Here is a 14,968-nt window from a genome sequence, read left to right on the forward strand (position 1 = left end):
TATGACTGCAAAGAGAAACTGGAAACTGCTACTTTTTAAAAATGATACTGCTGTTATGGGTAGATGCAGTTTGAAATGCAGGAGGGACTGTCAGAGTGAGTGTATCAAATGGGATGTTTTAGAAATGCTATGACTTGGAATAAAGCACAGAGATTAAACCTGAAATTAACCTAGAAGTGTAATGCAGCAGAATTTGCCAAGTTGTTCCATGACTCTATGTACTGAGGTCATAAAATTCAAACAGTAAAAAAAAAGAAGAGAGATAAAGACTTCTAAGTTTCTACAATCTGAAATAAATTTGGGAAGTTTTCTGCCTTACCTGCATGTTAATGTTTTTTTTCTAATAGCACAAATCTCTAAGCAGAGTAGACAGAAATACAGTCTCATGTGAATAAGAACTTTTCCCTCCCTACTTGTGTGATGATACTGATTCAGGTCAGTTCAGATAATTACTGCTCTACTTTATCAGAGTCTGCTCCCTTCCAGACTTGTTTGAGCACTCTTTTTGTCTTCCTCTGTCTCATTCTTTAGAGAGTTCTGGGGCAGTCTGGTTCATTTCAGCTCTATCGTGCTCACCCTGTTGATCTAAACATTGCAGTACTGATATTTATTACTCAGCCTGGTAATTGTAAACACTCCTCATCCTGATGGAAGCTATAATATCTAAAGGGACAAGGTTTAGTGCTGATGTTTTATTTTTCATTTGTGTGGCATGTGGTTTTGGTTTGCCGCTAATCGTGTTGTGTGTTAGTTAAGTTCCTTTTACTTCAACATTTAAGTAATCCATTTCAGCAATATCACGTTTCTTCCAGCCAAATTTTATGTTTCTATTGAACATTTTGTGCAACTTTAACTAAAAATCCCTCACATTGGTAGTTTATTTTAGAGCTGAATGCTTTTAAGTTAATTTTCCTTTTTTTTTTCTTCAAGGTGGTTGAGGATGAAATGAAAAGTAAAGAAAGATTTGGTGGATTTCATGGTAGTCTTATGGGAAAGTTTCATATTGCCCATGTGTTTAGATTGTCCTTCCCAATGATTTAATTTTCTTCTTTTCAACATTTTGTCTCTCCCTTTTTTAATTGTACCATGGTCAACACTACTGTTCATAATTACTCAATTAATCACAAGTATTTATACAACCAAACCATCCATATTGTATTAATACCTTTACAATGAACCTGTATATTAGAGGAATACTCTGTTTAAATGATAGGGAAAAAATCCAAAAAGCTGTCTAGCTAGTTAATTGCTTTCTTAATCACTTGGCAGTCAATACCTCTGAGATTGTCAAAATGTTGCCGGAGGTGACAAAAGTCTATGAAGTCCAACAGTAATGAGTGAGAGTATCTAAATATCTTCTTTTCCCAGTGCAAAGAACCAATTAAGTTGTGCACTTTTGGGTTGTTTGAAATCTCTTTCATGTTGAAGTATTGGCAGGATTCAGGCTAGATGCTGATTGATTGATTGGCCCAATGTGATATGAGCTCCACCAGTCAGTACAGTAGCCTTATCATCAGGGATAAAGTACATTCCAGCTTAAACTTCTTAGTTACTGCCTACCTGATTTGGAAAAGGGATCTGAATCCATGTTTCCCAGTTTCCAAACCTTTTATGGAGGCACGGGGCTTTTTGATCATTCTGAGAAAGTGGCTTCCTTCCACTGGAGATTTTTTACTTACTTCTTTGTATAAAATAGCTACATACATGTCAGAAGATGGGCTGAGATCTCTTTCTGCCTGCTGGCCTTTAGAGGCATTCATGATCTTTGGCCAGTTGTCCCCACAAGACTGAGGGCTTAGGTTTGTCAGTTCCCACATCTCCTGGACCCCACATACAGTGGAATTCATTGCTTCCAATGGCTGGGCACCCTGTGTGGAACATGGGTAAAGCTGGGCATGTTGGCACCTCTCAGAGATGGTGTGGGCATAACTGTCTACAAATGTGGTTCTTAAAGTCAATAAACTCAGTAGGAATCTGTCGAGCTAAGTAATTAAAAATGCTGAAGAAGAGCATGCAGCTGAAGCTTTTCATTACCAATACATGTGAAACAACCAAGTTTGGGTGTGAAAATATTACCAGTCTCCTTTTCATCTGTTCACAGGGGTGTTCCCCCTCTAGATCTCATGGCATTCCTCCTTTCCTGAAAAGAGCTGTGACAGAAGCTGATAGTCGGATTTAATGGAAGCTTCTAAAATAGAGAGCAGCTGTTGTCAAGTGCATGCTCTAATTTAAAGCAGAGACATGAACTCAGTTACTGTGTGTCAGGTTCTGTCTTGACCACACAGGTGAATTTTCTAAGATACAGCATGCTTCCTCAGTCTTTGGAAGGAATTGGTTCTGCATTGTGTAAATAATTAGATCTTGAGCAGAGGCTTCAATTTAAGTCTGCTCTATCCCATGAGTACTGCGAGGCTGTGGAATCAGTCTCTTGCTTGTTTTCTTCCTTTCTCTATCAAAATCTTTCTGGCTCAGTAAATCTGTAATTATTTATAGGTTGAGGAACTTGTTGGGACTTGGTTGAGAGCCAGTTCTTTAGGCTGCTTGGCAGCATTGGGATATTTTTGCCTTAAGGTGGAAATATAAGCAGCCAGGGAATTTTAGGTACTGACAATGTTAGACAGCAATTTAGGAATAAAGGGGATTCAGACAAATATAAGTGCAGAATTTAGTCATTATGATCTGGACCACAGAGACATTCAGTTTAACTCTGATTGATTTAAACGGAAACTTGGAGCTTAAATAACTTTCTGGAACTTGTCCAATATACTTTAAGAGTCTTTAGGTCTATCCTTGAGCAACTTCTCAAATTTGTGGAGAAAGCATATAATAAAGTTAAGACCACACCTCAAATGTCACTTGTATCCAAGATTTTTCATTCATAGACCCCTTTGGAAATGTTTTTAAATTTGCAACCTGAAGTAATAAGGTTTGCAAATTAAAGGTCTCTTGGGGGAGAGAGAGAGAGAGAAGAAAAAGTAGTAAATGTAATGTTTGTGTGTGTGATATGCACTTTCCTTTTTGACTGAGAGTTAAACCTCAAATTTGTAATATACATGGGCAAATTATCTTAGTAATGTGTAAATGTTCTCTCAGCCCAGAGAGAATTTTTTGTTTTTTCATTTGACATATGATAATGGTGCTAAGGCAGTTTGCACCAGCATCTTCTATACACAGGACAAAGAGTAAATACTGACTGTGATAATATATCACATTATTTGTGTTGCAGATGTGTCTACATAGCATTCTGTGCACATTTTGCAGGTAACCTACACCTAAAAAAAGCTGTTAGTTTAGCTAAAAACATATCTGAGAATGTTTTCCCAAGTCATATTTTTTGCTACAGTAGAGAAGGGTGTTGACAGTTAAGCTAAATTCTTTTTTCCAGGTCAGTGTTTTTCTGATGGTCAAAAAGTCTCACTCATCTCAAAAGAAACACTAATGTTTAACTGAATTATTGTATTATACCAAATTCCTGTTATTTTGAACCAATTTTAATTATTTCAGAATAATGAATACTACTTTGTTGAAATAAAAGAGTGGGCCTATATGCAGCCCAATTATTCTGTTCATGTAAATGACATAATTGGACATAATAAATCATAATATGGTACTGCTTTACAGGGCTGCCGAATTTCATAAATTCTGAATAGGCCTTTGGAGGGCCCCTGATAGACTTTACATAAAGCTGCCAATTTAATAATTGATATAATGTCTGTTAATAGATACCAGCTCTGCAGAGGTAAGTCGGTTGGGGTCTCCTAGCCTATTGGCTTTCAATTCCTGTCTCTTCCTCCAGACATTTTCTCCAGAATATATTCTTGTTCCAGTCAACACTGTGAGAAATTAAGTACTGTGTCTGATTCTGGTTTTATTTACACCAATGTGAATCAAGTGCAACTGTTAATATAATACTTAGAGGTATTACTAGCTCTTACCTTTAAACTTACTCTACATATACTTTGTTAAAGATGGAGATTTAAAAAAGCATCATGACCCATATGGAGAATTTTTCTTGCTGATAGTTCATGGATAAAGTGAGGCCGTTGGAAGTGAAGTGCTGACGTCAAGAGGAGGAATTTTTTTTTTTCTTCTCACAGATGACTTCAATTTTCAAATTGGAAGTGTTTGTATGTAGGACATATGTGGTTTTGAGACTGTTGTAATTTAATAGTTGGTAATGAATGAAGATTCTGAAGTTGGATAAATAAAATTGTTGCATGAACCACCTAAACCAAAAACAAAGAACTGATAGAACATGATTTTGAAATACCACAGATTTTGCTGCTTTTACAGCTCTGTGTTGCATGACCTCCTCTGACCCCCATTCCCTGCCAGCCAGTCAGTGTCTTGAGCTGTCAACTGACACACTAAGGAGCTTGTCAGATAAGGGCAGCATGTTGAGTTGGAGCAGTGCTTGATGGATTAAGACCCTGGTGGTTTCACCTGTGCAATTTCTGACTTGTATTATGAATGACATTTTCAAGACCTTTGGGCAACATTGCCAAGCATGCCCCTGGATACCATATTATAATGTCAGAACAATGTCAATTCCAGTTAAATAATTTTTATAGAAAAGTAATTAAATTAACATCAAGCTTTTGACAGCATTTCCACAAAAACCCAGAAATCCCCAGTTAAGTTTCCCATAGCACTGCAAGTTCACCTCCTTTGTGTTTTTGTTGTTGTTGACATAATTAAAGAGCAGTATTTTATTTTTGCTTCTCTTTTCTTTTTTTTTTCATGCTTTAGCAGCCTTTCAGTTACAGCCTTGCAGTGTTCTTACAGATACTATTAATTCTACATTTAAAATAATGTTTGTCTGAATTTTTTAAAATTAAATTTAATTTAATTATAACTGCATATTCATACTTTTGATGGTTTTTGATTACCTTAAAGAGATTGTCTTCTATTTTAGCTGCCCTAAATCTGTATTTACAGCTTTATTGACTAACAATTCAAATTAAAAATAATAAAAAGTCCAACCCAATCTACTAGGCTGGTTTTCTTATGAGAACAGCCTTGACACATTAATCAATAATATAGCCAGTTTCATACAAACAAATACCTGCAGCCTTTCTGAAGATTTCGCAGTGATCACGCTCCTCTTTTAAAAATACATAGAATGAGCTATGTTTTGTCCTTACTCTCTGTGCAGAAATGACTCTATTTTGGTGAGAGGGGGAATGAGTAATACTCAGGTCACTCTCAAATATGAGAAACACTCTGAAAATTTATTTCGATAAAGATAATGCTTTCTCAGCATTCTCCAGGAAAGAGAGAGCTCTCAGGTATGCAGAATCCTGCATGTCTAGCTACCTCACATCACACACACTGGAACTCTGTGTACCCTGTCAGGGATGCAGGCAGATGTGAAGGGGCAGATGAAAGAACTTGAAAAAAAATTGAAAACTGCAGTCAGACAGCAGACCAAAGGAGCTCATTGAAAATTTAAATGCCTCTGTGGGACCTTACCATTTTGACAAACTGGTAAATGCTCATGAAGAGCCTTTTCATCTGATTTTTCTGATCATCTCCATTACTCAGCTTGGAATGGTCTAGACTTCAGCCACTGCAAATTCTCTGCCAAGCAGCCTACTTCAGCTGAGCCAGATCTTCTACTGAGGAACAAGTCAGCAGGATTTCAGACTGTCAGAAAGGGTATCCCAACAGTGCAAGGGTTGCTGTAAAGGAATTGGTGATGCCACTGATACCAACTCTAGCTGAGCACTGAACCACTTTTCTAAGCTTTTGACAAGTCAATGATGTTGACATTTTCCAGTGTTGTTACTTAGTGTTGGACAGCTGTAACCAGGCTTGGCAAACACCTGTACTTCACATTACTTGCATGTGATTTAATCCTTCTGCCTCAGCTTCTCAAGTATGGAAAATTGAGGATATTAAAATTATTATCTTCACAGAGGAGTTGTTATATATAATGTTTTTTAAAATTCTAGATGTAATTAAAGTACACAGCAAACATTCCAGCTAAGGACAGATAAGCATATATAAATCTTCTGTAATTTGGTATATGTATTGCTTTTTCTTACTTTCTGATTTTTTTTTTTACAGTAATGATACCATGTCAGTTCAAGTAAGGAAAGGGAATCAAGAAGAAACCAGTGCTTGAGAACCACGTGCAATATGATCTTAATAATTACTGTATTTTTTTTACTTCCACAGGATGTGCTTTTCTTCCTTCCTTTATCATTAACTTTATTGACTATATTTTGTCAGTTTACCTTTGGCTTCCATCATCTGAGAAACTGGTCTGATCTAAGTAAGATAGGGCTTATCTTGTAACATTTATGACCAAATCAAGTTAGAAATGATGCTGTAATAGCCTTTGCAGAATTTTAGAGTGCTTCATGTGATGGTGGCAGCTACATGTTATATTCTTTACCTGAGATTTTTCCCCCTAAAAGAATAATCTTAAGTAGAAATTATAGGAGTACCCTTTGCTGTTCACATTTCTTTGTATAACCTTCAAAAACAGGGATTCTAAGTAACTTAAGAGCCCACAAGTATAAATGAATCATCCACCCTTCCTCCCAACAGAGGGTTCTTTAAACTGTTTTTCAATATGGGCTCCCATTGATTCAAGTACTTTTGAAAATCGGGCCTTTTAGTTATGTGCTTACATGTCACTTGAGGAAACAGATTTTATAATCCCAGTAGAAAAAGCTTGTCCTTAACTTTTCTCAAAAAAATAAGCTAGATTTTTATGCAAGCACATGTTGCATTGAATATCTCTTAGCTGAGTATATTCCTTGGTTTTTACACAAGAACTGATGATACAGAACTGTTTTGAATCACTGGTGGGCTAAGTATGATGACTTGTGCTGTTCTTGACAGAATATGAGTTATAAAAAGCCTGTAACTGTGACGCCTGCTGGATGAATTTTGATTAGAGAGTCCATTTGGAACTCTGCTTTGTGCTTCTGAATTGTTTGTTTGACAAGAATATACTCCTTCAAAGCAATAGCTGCAATATTTGTTGTTAAAAAAAGGAGGATGTATTTTTTCTTTTTGTGGGCATTGATTCTGAACCCTCAAGTCCAAATTTTTAATTCAGAGGAACCTGTATTCTAACATTACATAAAATAACAAGGAAGAAATAAACACAAGGCTCAGCCTGCTAACACAAATGGATGGTAACAGGAGTAATTCAAGATTTATTACGTTTCAGCTTCTTTTGGCTTTACGGACTTGTTTTCTTGAAGGTAGGGTATGAATAGAGACTTCTTAACAAAGCAGAATTTAGAAAATAGGAGGCAAAAAAAAAGAAAAAAATTGCCATTGCCTCCTTAGTGTACTTTTCTCTTTCTTAACATAAACCAACAGGGGGAATCTACAGACTGTTCTAATAGCCTAAGTTGTGGTCAATATGTTTGTTCTCCTCTCTGTCTTCTCTGCTCATTTCTGATGGAAGAGTAGATCTAGAAGAGTTTAGAAGTCATAGAATATGGGATTTATTTTTTTAATTAAAACTTGGAATTCAAGGCAAGCTTGAGAATTCCATGTCCTGTAGTTTATTATCTGCAAATATTAAAATAATTCCTCTGTGTCAAATAATAAATCAGATACAAATAACTGCTAGCAACAGAGTGAGGTTACAAGATGACCATGTTTCCAAGCATTTCAGGGGCAGGGAATGCTCAGGTAAAGATTTGCAAAGTAACTTTGTTTCCTCTAGTAAGGTTCCTTCAAGTTATACAAGTATATTTGAAATTAGCCTTGATACTCTGCTGTTGGAATACTTGGCTGTCAGCAATATTTTTGTAACACCAGTGCTTTTCATGGAATTATAATTAATATTTTGTATTGTCATCATGATACAGGCCAAATTTCACAATTAGTCCCTGCAGCACCATTTTACCGCCTGAAGAGTAGGTCTCTTGTCACTCTCCCATTTCATTCCAGTCTGTGCCAGGTAACCGTTTGGAGATAATAATTTTTTTTTTTTTTTTCTGGAGAGTCTCCCACAGGCAGCATGAAGTCTCTAGTCCTCTGAAACGTACTTGTGGCTTCTGTAAGATACTTCAGCCAGATCCTTGTTGAGTGCTAAGAACAGTGCAGACTCAGCACCTTTTCTGTCCACTGACATCAAATTTCTTTGTAAGATGTTTGGAGTGGAAATCAACTCAATTTGTGTAAGGATGCTTGATAAGGGATTTCAGACATCTCTATCATACAAATAAACATTTCTCAGGACATGCAGAGTAATTTTAGGAGTCAGCCTTTATTTATTTGCTTAAAAAGAAGACATGATCCTAGAAAAAAGGGTTCTTTTTGATAGGAAGGGCTTTATGAAGTCCTGTATTCTAGCATTTGGCTGAAGAAGGAAGTTTCCTTTTAGCTAAAAACAGATGAATATTCCTTGCCCAGAAGTTGTCTGAAATCACCGTATCTTTGCATCTACGTCCCTTTGAAAATGCACTTCTCCCCATGCAGCTGCTCAAGGATCACTCCTGGCCTTTTCCTGGTGGCTGGTAGAGACTCTCCTGTCATGAGTGAGCACCACTGGTTTCTCCCAGTAAAGAGCAGGGATTATACTGTTGGCCTCAATATAATTAACACTAAAATTTGCTTATATCATGTATTTTTTAAAAGACATTTTTTAGGAAAACAGAAACTACTAACTACCCATATTTAATAATTTAATAATGATTAAATATGGAAATATAATCATAATATAATAGCAGAATCACTTATACAACAGGCAGTTGTATTATTTTTGGGAATGAGAAATTCTGTGATGAGTCAAATTGCACCTAGATATATTAAAATTTTTCTTTTCCAATCAGCAGCTGCCTTTAAGGCAGAGTTCCTTGTGTTGACTGTCTAGAATGCATCCTGTAGTTGGCAACTGCTGTAAGAAATCTCCTGTGTGTACTACCCCTCTTAGTGAAAATCATTCTATTTTGAGCCTAATTGAAAACTGAAGATAGAAAACTAAGCAATTATTTTTCCCTGCAGTACAATATCTAATATTCTGATTTCATGGCTGTCTGACTGCAATGATTAGGAAGGACATTTTCTCAAAGTGTTCACAGTACCACAGTAATGTATCATGAGCATTGTGTATCAAGGAAAGGAACTGTTATGTTAAAATATGTGCCACTTTAAAACACACCCAATTAAAAAGGAGGATGTTGTTCTGTTACATCTGGTGCAGTCAATAATTGTCTTTTCTTGTCTTTTTCTTTGAAAAAGCTATTAAGGATGTAGAAAACAGCCTTCAGCTAGAAAGGCTTTAATAGGAGTGATCTGCAACAACAGAGGTAACACCTCTGCAGCAAAGGCATTTTGTGTTTAGAACTGTCCTTCCATGTTAAGTCCAAGATACTATGGTTGTTTTTGCTGGTAGAGAAATTGGATATATGTGTGTAGTTGCTGATGATTATAAAGTTGAACAAACTGAAACAAACTATTCTGTGGGACAAACTGTTTGTCACTTTGGTGTTAAGTGGAAGAAAAGCTCCCAGTATTTACAACAGGTTACTGGCAAGGGGTAGTAAACTAGGAGAGAAACCTGTTCAAAATGTCCCATAATCTTGCATAGAGAGTTAAAAAAATATACTATCACTTTAAAACGTTTGTTTGTTTGTTTTTTTCTTTTTATATCAGATAGTATTACTGAAGTCTTCACTAACATCTATGTGACCAGTTTTGGACCTGTGTCAGATACTGATATGGTGAGTTCCTGAATCTTTTGTATGTATGGGTAAATGGTGTAAGATTATATATATATATATATATATAAACTTCCTTTTAACTTGTATTCTTCTTTTACTTATTGCAGATGAATTTGAAATTTCACTGAAATCAGAAAGTGCCAAACCCCTTGTAGCTGGAAATTTGGAAATTGGTTTATAAACCTTACATGATAGGTGTGCTTGTGTTAGCTGTGTAATTTAGACCAGTAAATCTTCTGATTGTCCCACTGACTGTACTTTGGTTTATATTCTGGAGTTCTTTTGATATGGATGAACTGGATTCCTCTCAGGTAAAAACCTGGAGTGAAAGGAACAGTCTTAATATTGGCAATAGACTGAGGGACCTAATGGGAGTCAAATCTAAATTAAACTTCTTGAAAGACATAGTTGGAAGCTGTGTCATCAACATGATTGTGTTTTACAGATCTGTCCTTGATAATTTGCATTGTTTAGTAAGCATTTAAGGAAGTCAGTGACATTAAAAAAGAAAGAAGCTTTCAGAATATTGCTCTGGATTATAGGGAATTGTTTGTAGGCTCAGTGCAAATTATATAGAGATTAGGGAGAATGTTTCACACTGGGTAGAAAGACCTGATGAATATAGGTTCTCTGAAAGGGAAGGGAAGGACAATCTCAAAGTTACTTTGAGAGTATAACTACCTGTTATGCTCCTGTCCACTTGCCTGGTTTAGGGGAAGGTGGTTTAATTGACTGTGGGTAATGCACAGAAGAGAACAAAATTCTCAGCAGATTCAACAACAAACTTTTACTTGCAAAATTTAGAACATTAAGATAGAATAAGGTTAGTTGACAAATTTTAAAACAACATCCAGACAAATAAAGTACTTCACAAACTTTAATTTAGCAAACTTAAATTTAGCCACTTAGTAAGTGGCTAAGGCACTTACTAAGGCATTGACAGGAATTTTTTAGTCTGGGTTACAAGGTATTTAGAGAAGGGAGAAAGAAAGAGAAAGAATAAGAGTAAATGATATCGCCATCCATGGATTTACTAACAGGACTTGATTGTTGCAATTTTGATGTCCTTTGGTCCAAGTGGTATCTTGATCCATCAGGGGTGGGGAAACCCACAAACAACAAATTCCAGAGGGTTTATATATGCTTACCTTTAGGTGGAATGCCCAGGCACCTTCCCTGGGGTGGGGAGTTTTACGCTGTCTTTTTCAGCACTGTGGATGTTTCAACACCGTGGATCCTGCACAGGCCTCTGGTGGAAGGCCCCAGAAATTTGGAAGGGGAGGAAGAGGCATTTCAGGGGTTTTTGATGGTTTATGGCACCTTCTAAGACATGGCAGCTGCCTCTCAGTCAGTGCAGTTGAGCCCCTTTTGCCCCATCAGAAGGGATGAACATCTTCAGACCTAAGCACGAATGTCGCAGTATGTCCTCAGGTCAGGGGGAGTTTTACAACTGAGCCACTTGTGTAAGGAAGGACATCAGCATGACAAAAAGTATCAATCCACCTCACAGCATCTACTTCTTTTTAGCCTCTTCCCTTATCTTTCTTGAACCCCATCTCCTTGCTAAAGGAATGTTGCTTTGTCATGGTCATCCCCTGGCACTCACACCCTCTGCACCTGGGCTCTTACTGTGCTCATCCTCAGCAAAGCACCTGCTGCTTTTGCAAATGGCTGATTGTTTGAGCCATTAACCTTTAGCATCTCAATCTCTCACATTACCCTTGCCAATCCTGCAAGAAATTATTTTTGAAGTGTTCTGAACATTCACTGTTATGTGTGAGACATACATAGGTGTGTCTGTAGATATTAAAAATTAATATTTTTTAAATCAGACAATGTTTCTTTTTCTATGAAAAAAATCAGGTTATGCGTCATACAAAACAGGGAACATTATGATGTTATGATAAAGTTTATGAAGCTAAATTTTTCATGGTCCATTATACATTTTAAGTTATTTGCTTGCTGATTACCAGTTAATCATAACCCTGGAGAATATATTCTGGTGGGGTTTTGTGTTTGTTTTTTGTGTGGGATAGATTCAGTTTTCAAGCTCTGTTTTGATAGTTATGAGTACACTAGTAAGGCTTCACATGAAAGGTCATTTCATAGGAGAAATAGACTTTTGTTTTTATTACTGTACATGTTGCTGATTGTCTTGAGGTGTTTTTTTCTAATGATTTTTGGTTTATGAAATTGTTCTTATTTTGCTAATAATTTTGTAAAAAAGGTATCCACAGCTACGTACAAAGATGATATGAACATCTTGATCTTGTTGGTCTAGTATCTCATTATTTAGAGTGGTAGAGTCTTGCATTTATGATAGTCCTGTGTAACAGGGAGGTGATATTAAACCACTTTTAAAGATGGGTATTGAGGCACAAGGAGACTTACCCAAGGCTGTGCAAGTCCTCTCTGCTTAAATGGAAATGTAATGAAAAGCTCCCTAAGCCTATTCCCTCACTCCCAACACACTTTTGGCATCAATGGATAAATGTATGGGGAACTCTGGGTGCCTATTTGCACAGACATATAGGCAGTGCAGTGAGGGGTCAGGTCCTTTGATGCTACAGCTCTAACAGATCCATGCAGAGCTGTTAATCAAAGCAGAGCGCAGCGCATCAGAACGGCAGCTGTTCCTCTAATGGGTAGCTTTATTTGCAGATAAGTAGATAGATAAATAAGAGCAGTTTAATTCTTATTACTACAAGCTTCAGGGTTAATTTAGCTTGTTCTGTTGATAATTATAAAATAATTTTGAAATGTATGAGCAGTCAATTAGAAAATTCCAACATGTGTGTTTTGAAATAATAGCTTCCAAACCATCACATATTCTGTCGAACATGAAGGTGACATTAGAGTTTTAACCATGAGTACTTTTTCATTCAGGACCTGCATGACTGAATCAATCTATTATACAGAGGATTCATTGATATTTTCTTCTGTAAATCTTGGAAACTCTGGGATATTATAATTTTCTAAATTTTTTTCCTTAAAAGGCTCCATTGGAAGAATAAGTTTGACTCTTGCCCACGTCCTCCAGAATTTTTAGAGGATGCTAAACTCAGATTTTTCCAGGAAGGTTGGGTCCCAGCCCCTGAAGTCCTCTGCTGTCACAATGTAAATGGAGAGGCCCTCAGTCACATGAGGTATTTAGGCTGAACACAGCTGTTGCCCAAAACTCTTGTGATTATTTTTGCCCCTAGGATTCCTTCCACTGGGATTTCTTATAGTAATGAAATCATCAGGTGTGTGACTGCATCCCTTTGCATTATCTATTTTCCAGTTTGTGTTCTCCTCCTTGGTTGGTATCTTGTGAAGAATAATGGTACTTAGAAGAAGAAACTTTTGAAAACAGGAGGGGGACTCACTGACATGGGAGATGTTTAATATGCATTTAGAATATGGACATATGAATATCACTGCACACAGGCAGTGATGGATGGATTTGAGCTAAGGACGCATTTCTCACATAGTGTTGATTCACAAAGTTGATAAAATGTAATTCTAATATTTGTTATTGAATTGTTAATGGATGCATGAGGTTTCTGTTTTCCTCACTAGCAGTTCCCATTAATAGGAATATAGCATGGTGTATGATCTATGACTTGGTATGATTGCTAGAATATGGGTTTTTATTCACATTCACTGTATTTTTCCCGTGTCATGACTTTGCCAAAAAATAATTATGTCCAGGGGAATTTGATCTTTGACTAATGTTAAGCTATCTGAAATTGCCATTGATAAATTGAGGAAGTAGAAGCTGAGGCTGAGATTTTTCTCTAAATGTGTTAAGAGTCAAAAACAGTTGGTCCTTGTAGGGGATTAACATTTTGACTAAGTTCAAAAGATGCTACTCTCTGTTCTGACTAAAATAGTCAGCTACCAAATCTGTTCACTCTTGGCTGGGAGTCTGTTGCAAACTGTGCTTCAAGTGAACAAAAATATTTGGGTATCTATATGATTTGTGTCAAAGAAAAGCTATTGTATGTCAACCACTCTATTTAATGTCAAATATGTGGTGCCAATATATAAGAATTTTAAACTTCCTTTTGCAAATTAGTGAGAATCAAGGAAGGCAAAGAAAAACATGGGTTTAAACAGATTTTACTTTCACTCCTCTGTCTTTTTGAGCAGTTATTTCTCAGAAATGTTCAAGTTCAGTATTGTGATACTATGCCTTATAGGCTTCCAACCCAATCAGTGATACAAATTTATTTTGACATTAGCCCAAGAGAAGAAAAGCTGCATTGTTTAGAAAAACAAACAAATGAAAAATTGAACAGAACAACTGGAAAACAAAGCAGCTCTTAATTTTCTGAAGAGTTATAGGAGTAAATTATTATTACAGAGGCTAATTAAGGCATTTATCATGAAATTAAAATTTTTAATATTTGAAAATGCAGAGGTAAAGAATGAAGTCAGTTGAATTTGTAGGCTAAAAAGGATTGAACATTTAACCTGATTATTTTTCTGCTTTTTAAAATTAATTATTTGATATCTGGTAGACTGTACCATCATTATAAATCTACATGCTGCGAACTTGAATTTCATCACTGAAAGCAATGTATTTTTACCTCTTTTTCTCAGACTTGGTGTCTTTCCAAGCTCTCCTGACACTTTGGCTCCAAAAATTTCCCCCATAACCATAGACATAGTAAGTGCTGCCGTCCACAACTGAAAAAAAAAATAAATGTATACAATAAATGAGAAATGAAACTATTGCTATTTACTCCTCAAGCAATAGTTATTTTGTGTAAGAAAGATTATGTAGGTGCTGATACCCTTTATATAAGATCTGGTGTGAAGAAGGGTTTGCCAAGGTTTATCAAATTTTGCCTTGGAACAGTCTTTCTGATTGTCACTGGGAACAGTCTTTCCTCCTTTCCTACAACACACGGTTAGTAGGTGGCAGGACTTAAATCAGTTTAGCTAGAATATTAAAACTAAGAAGCTTTCTGTAACTTGTATTTCAACTTGGAGTCTTAGATTTTCATTGTTATTGGGGAGTTTTGTTTACTGTGGTTACACCTTTGTTCCCAAGCAGTTTGTAAACAACAGTTTTTCCTAGTTTCTTGATGATAGACTTCACATTTTTCACTTTAAAGTCAAGGAACAGGGACGTTTCATAACCACACACTCTTCCATCTTGTCAGTTTTCAACTGAAATGTCAGTAAGTGTTTCTGATTTCTCAAATACAGACAGAATAGAAATTTTCAGTGAAGACTGAAAGTCAAATACAGAAATTATTAGAAGGGTTGTTAGAGCACTCATG

The 14,968-nt window shown here is 36.3% G+C and overlaps 1 protein-coding gene across 1 annotated transcript in view; it reads left to right on the forward strand.

Annotated features, from left to right (window-relative positions):
- The window catches only part of GABRA2 (gamma-aminobutyric acid type A receptor subunit alpha2), a 64,418-nt gene that overhangs the window by 16,040 nt on the left and 33,410 nt on the right, over positions 1–14,968 (forward strand). The window contains exon 3 of the mRNA XM_015625276.1: positions 9,628–9,695. Coding sequence (XP_015480762.1) covers positions 9,628–9,695 — 68 coding nt within the window. The remainder of the gene's footprint in view (positions 1–9,627; positions 9,696–14,968) is intronic.

The sequence above is a fragment of the Parus major genome, chromosome 4, assembly GCF_001522545.3.
Source record: "Parus major isolate Abel chromosome 4, Parus_major1.1, whole genome shotgun sequence".
Taxonomy (NCBI): domain Eukaryota; kingdom Metazoa; phylum Chordata; class Aves; order Passeriformes; family Paridae; genus Parus; species Parus major.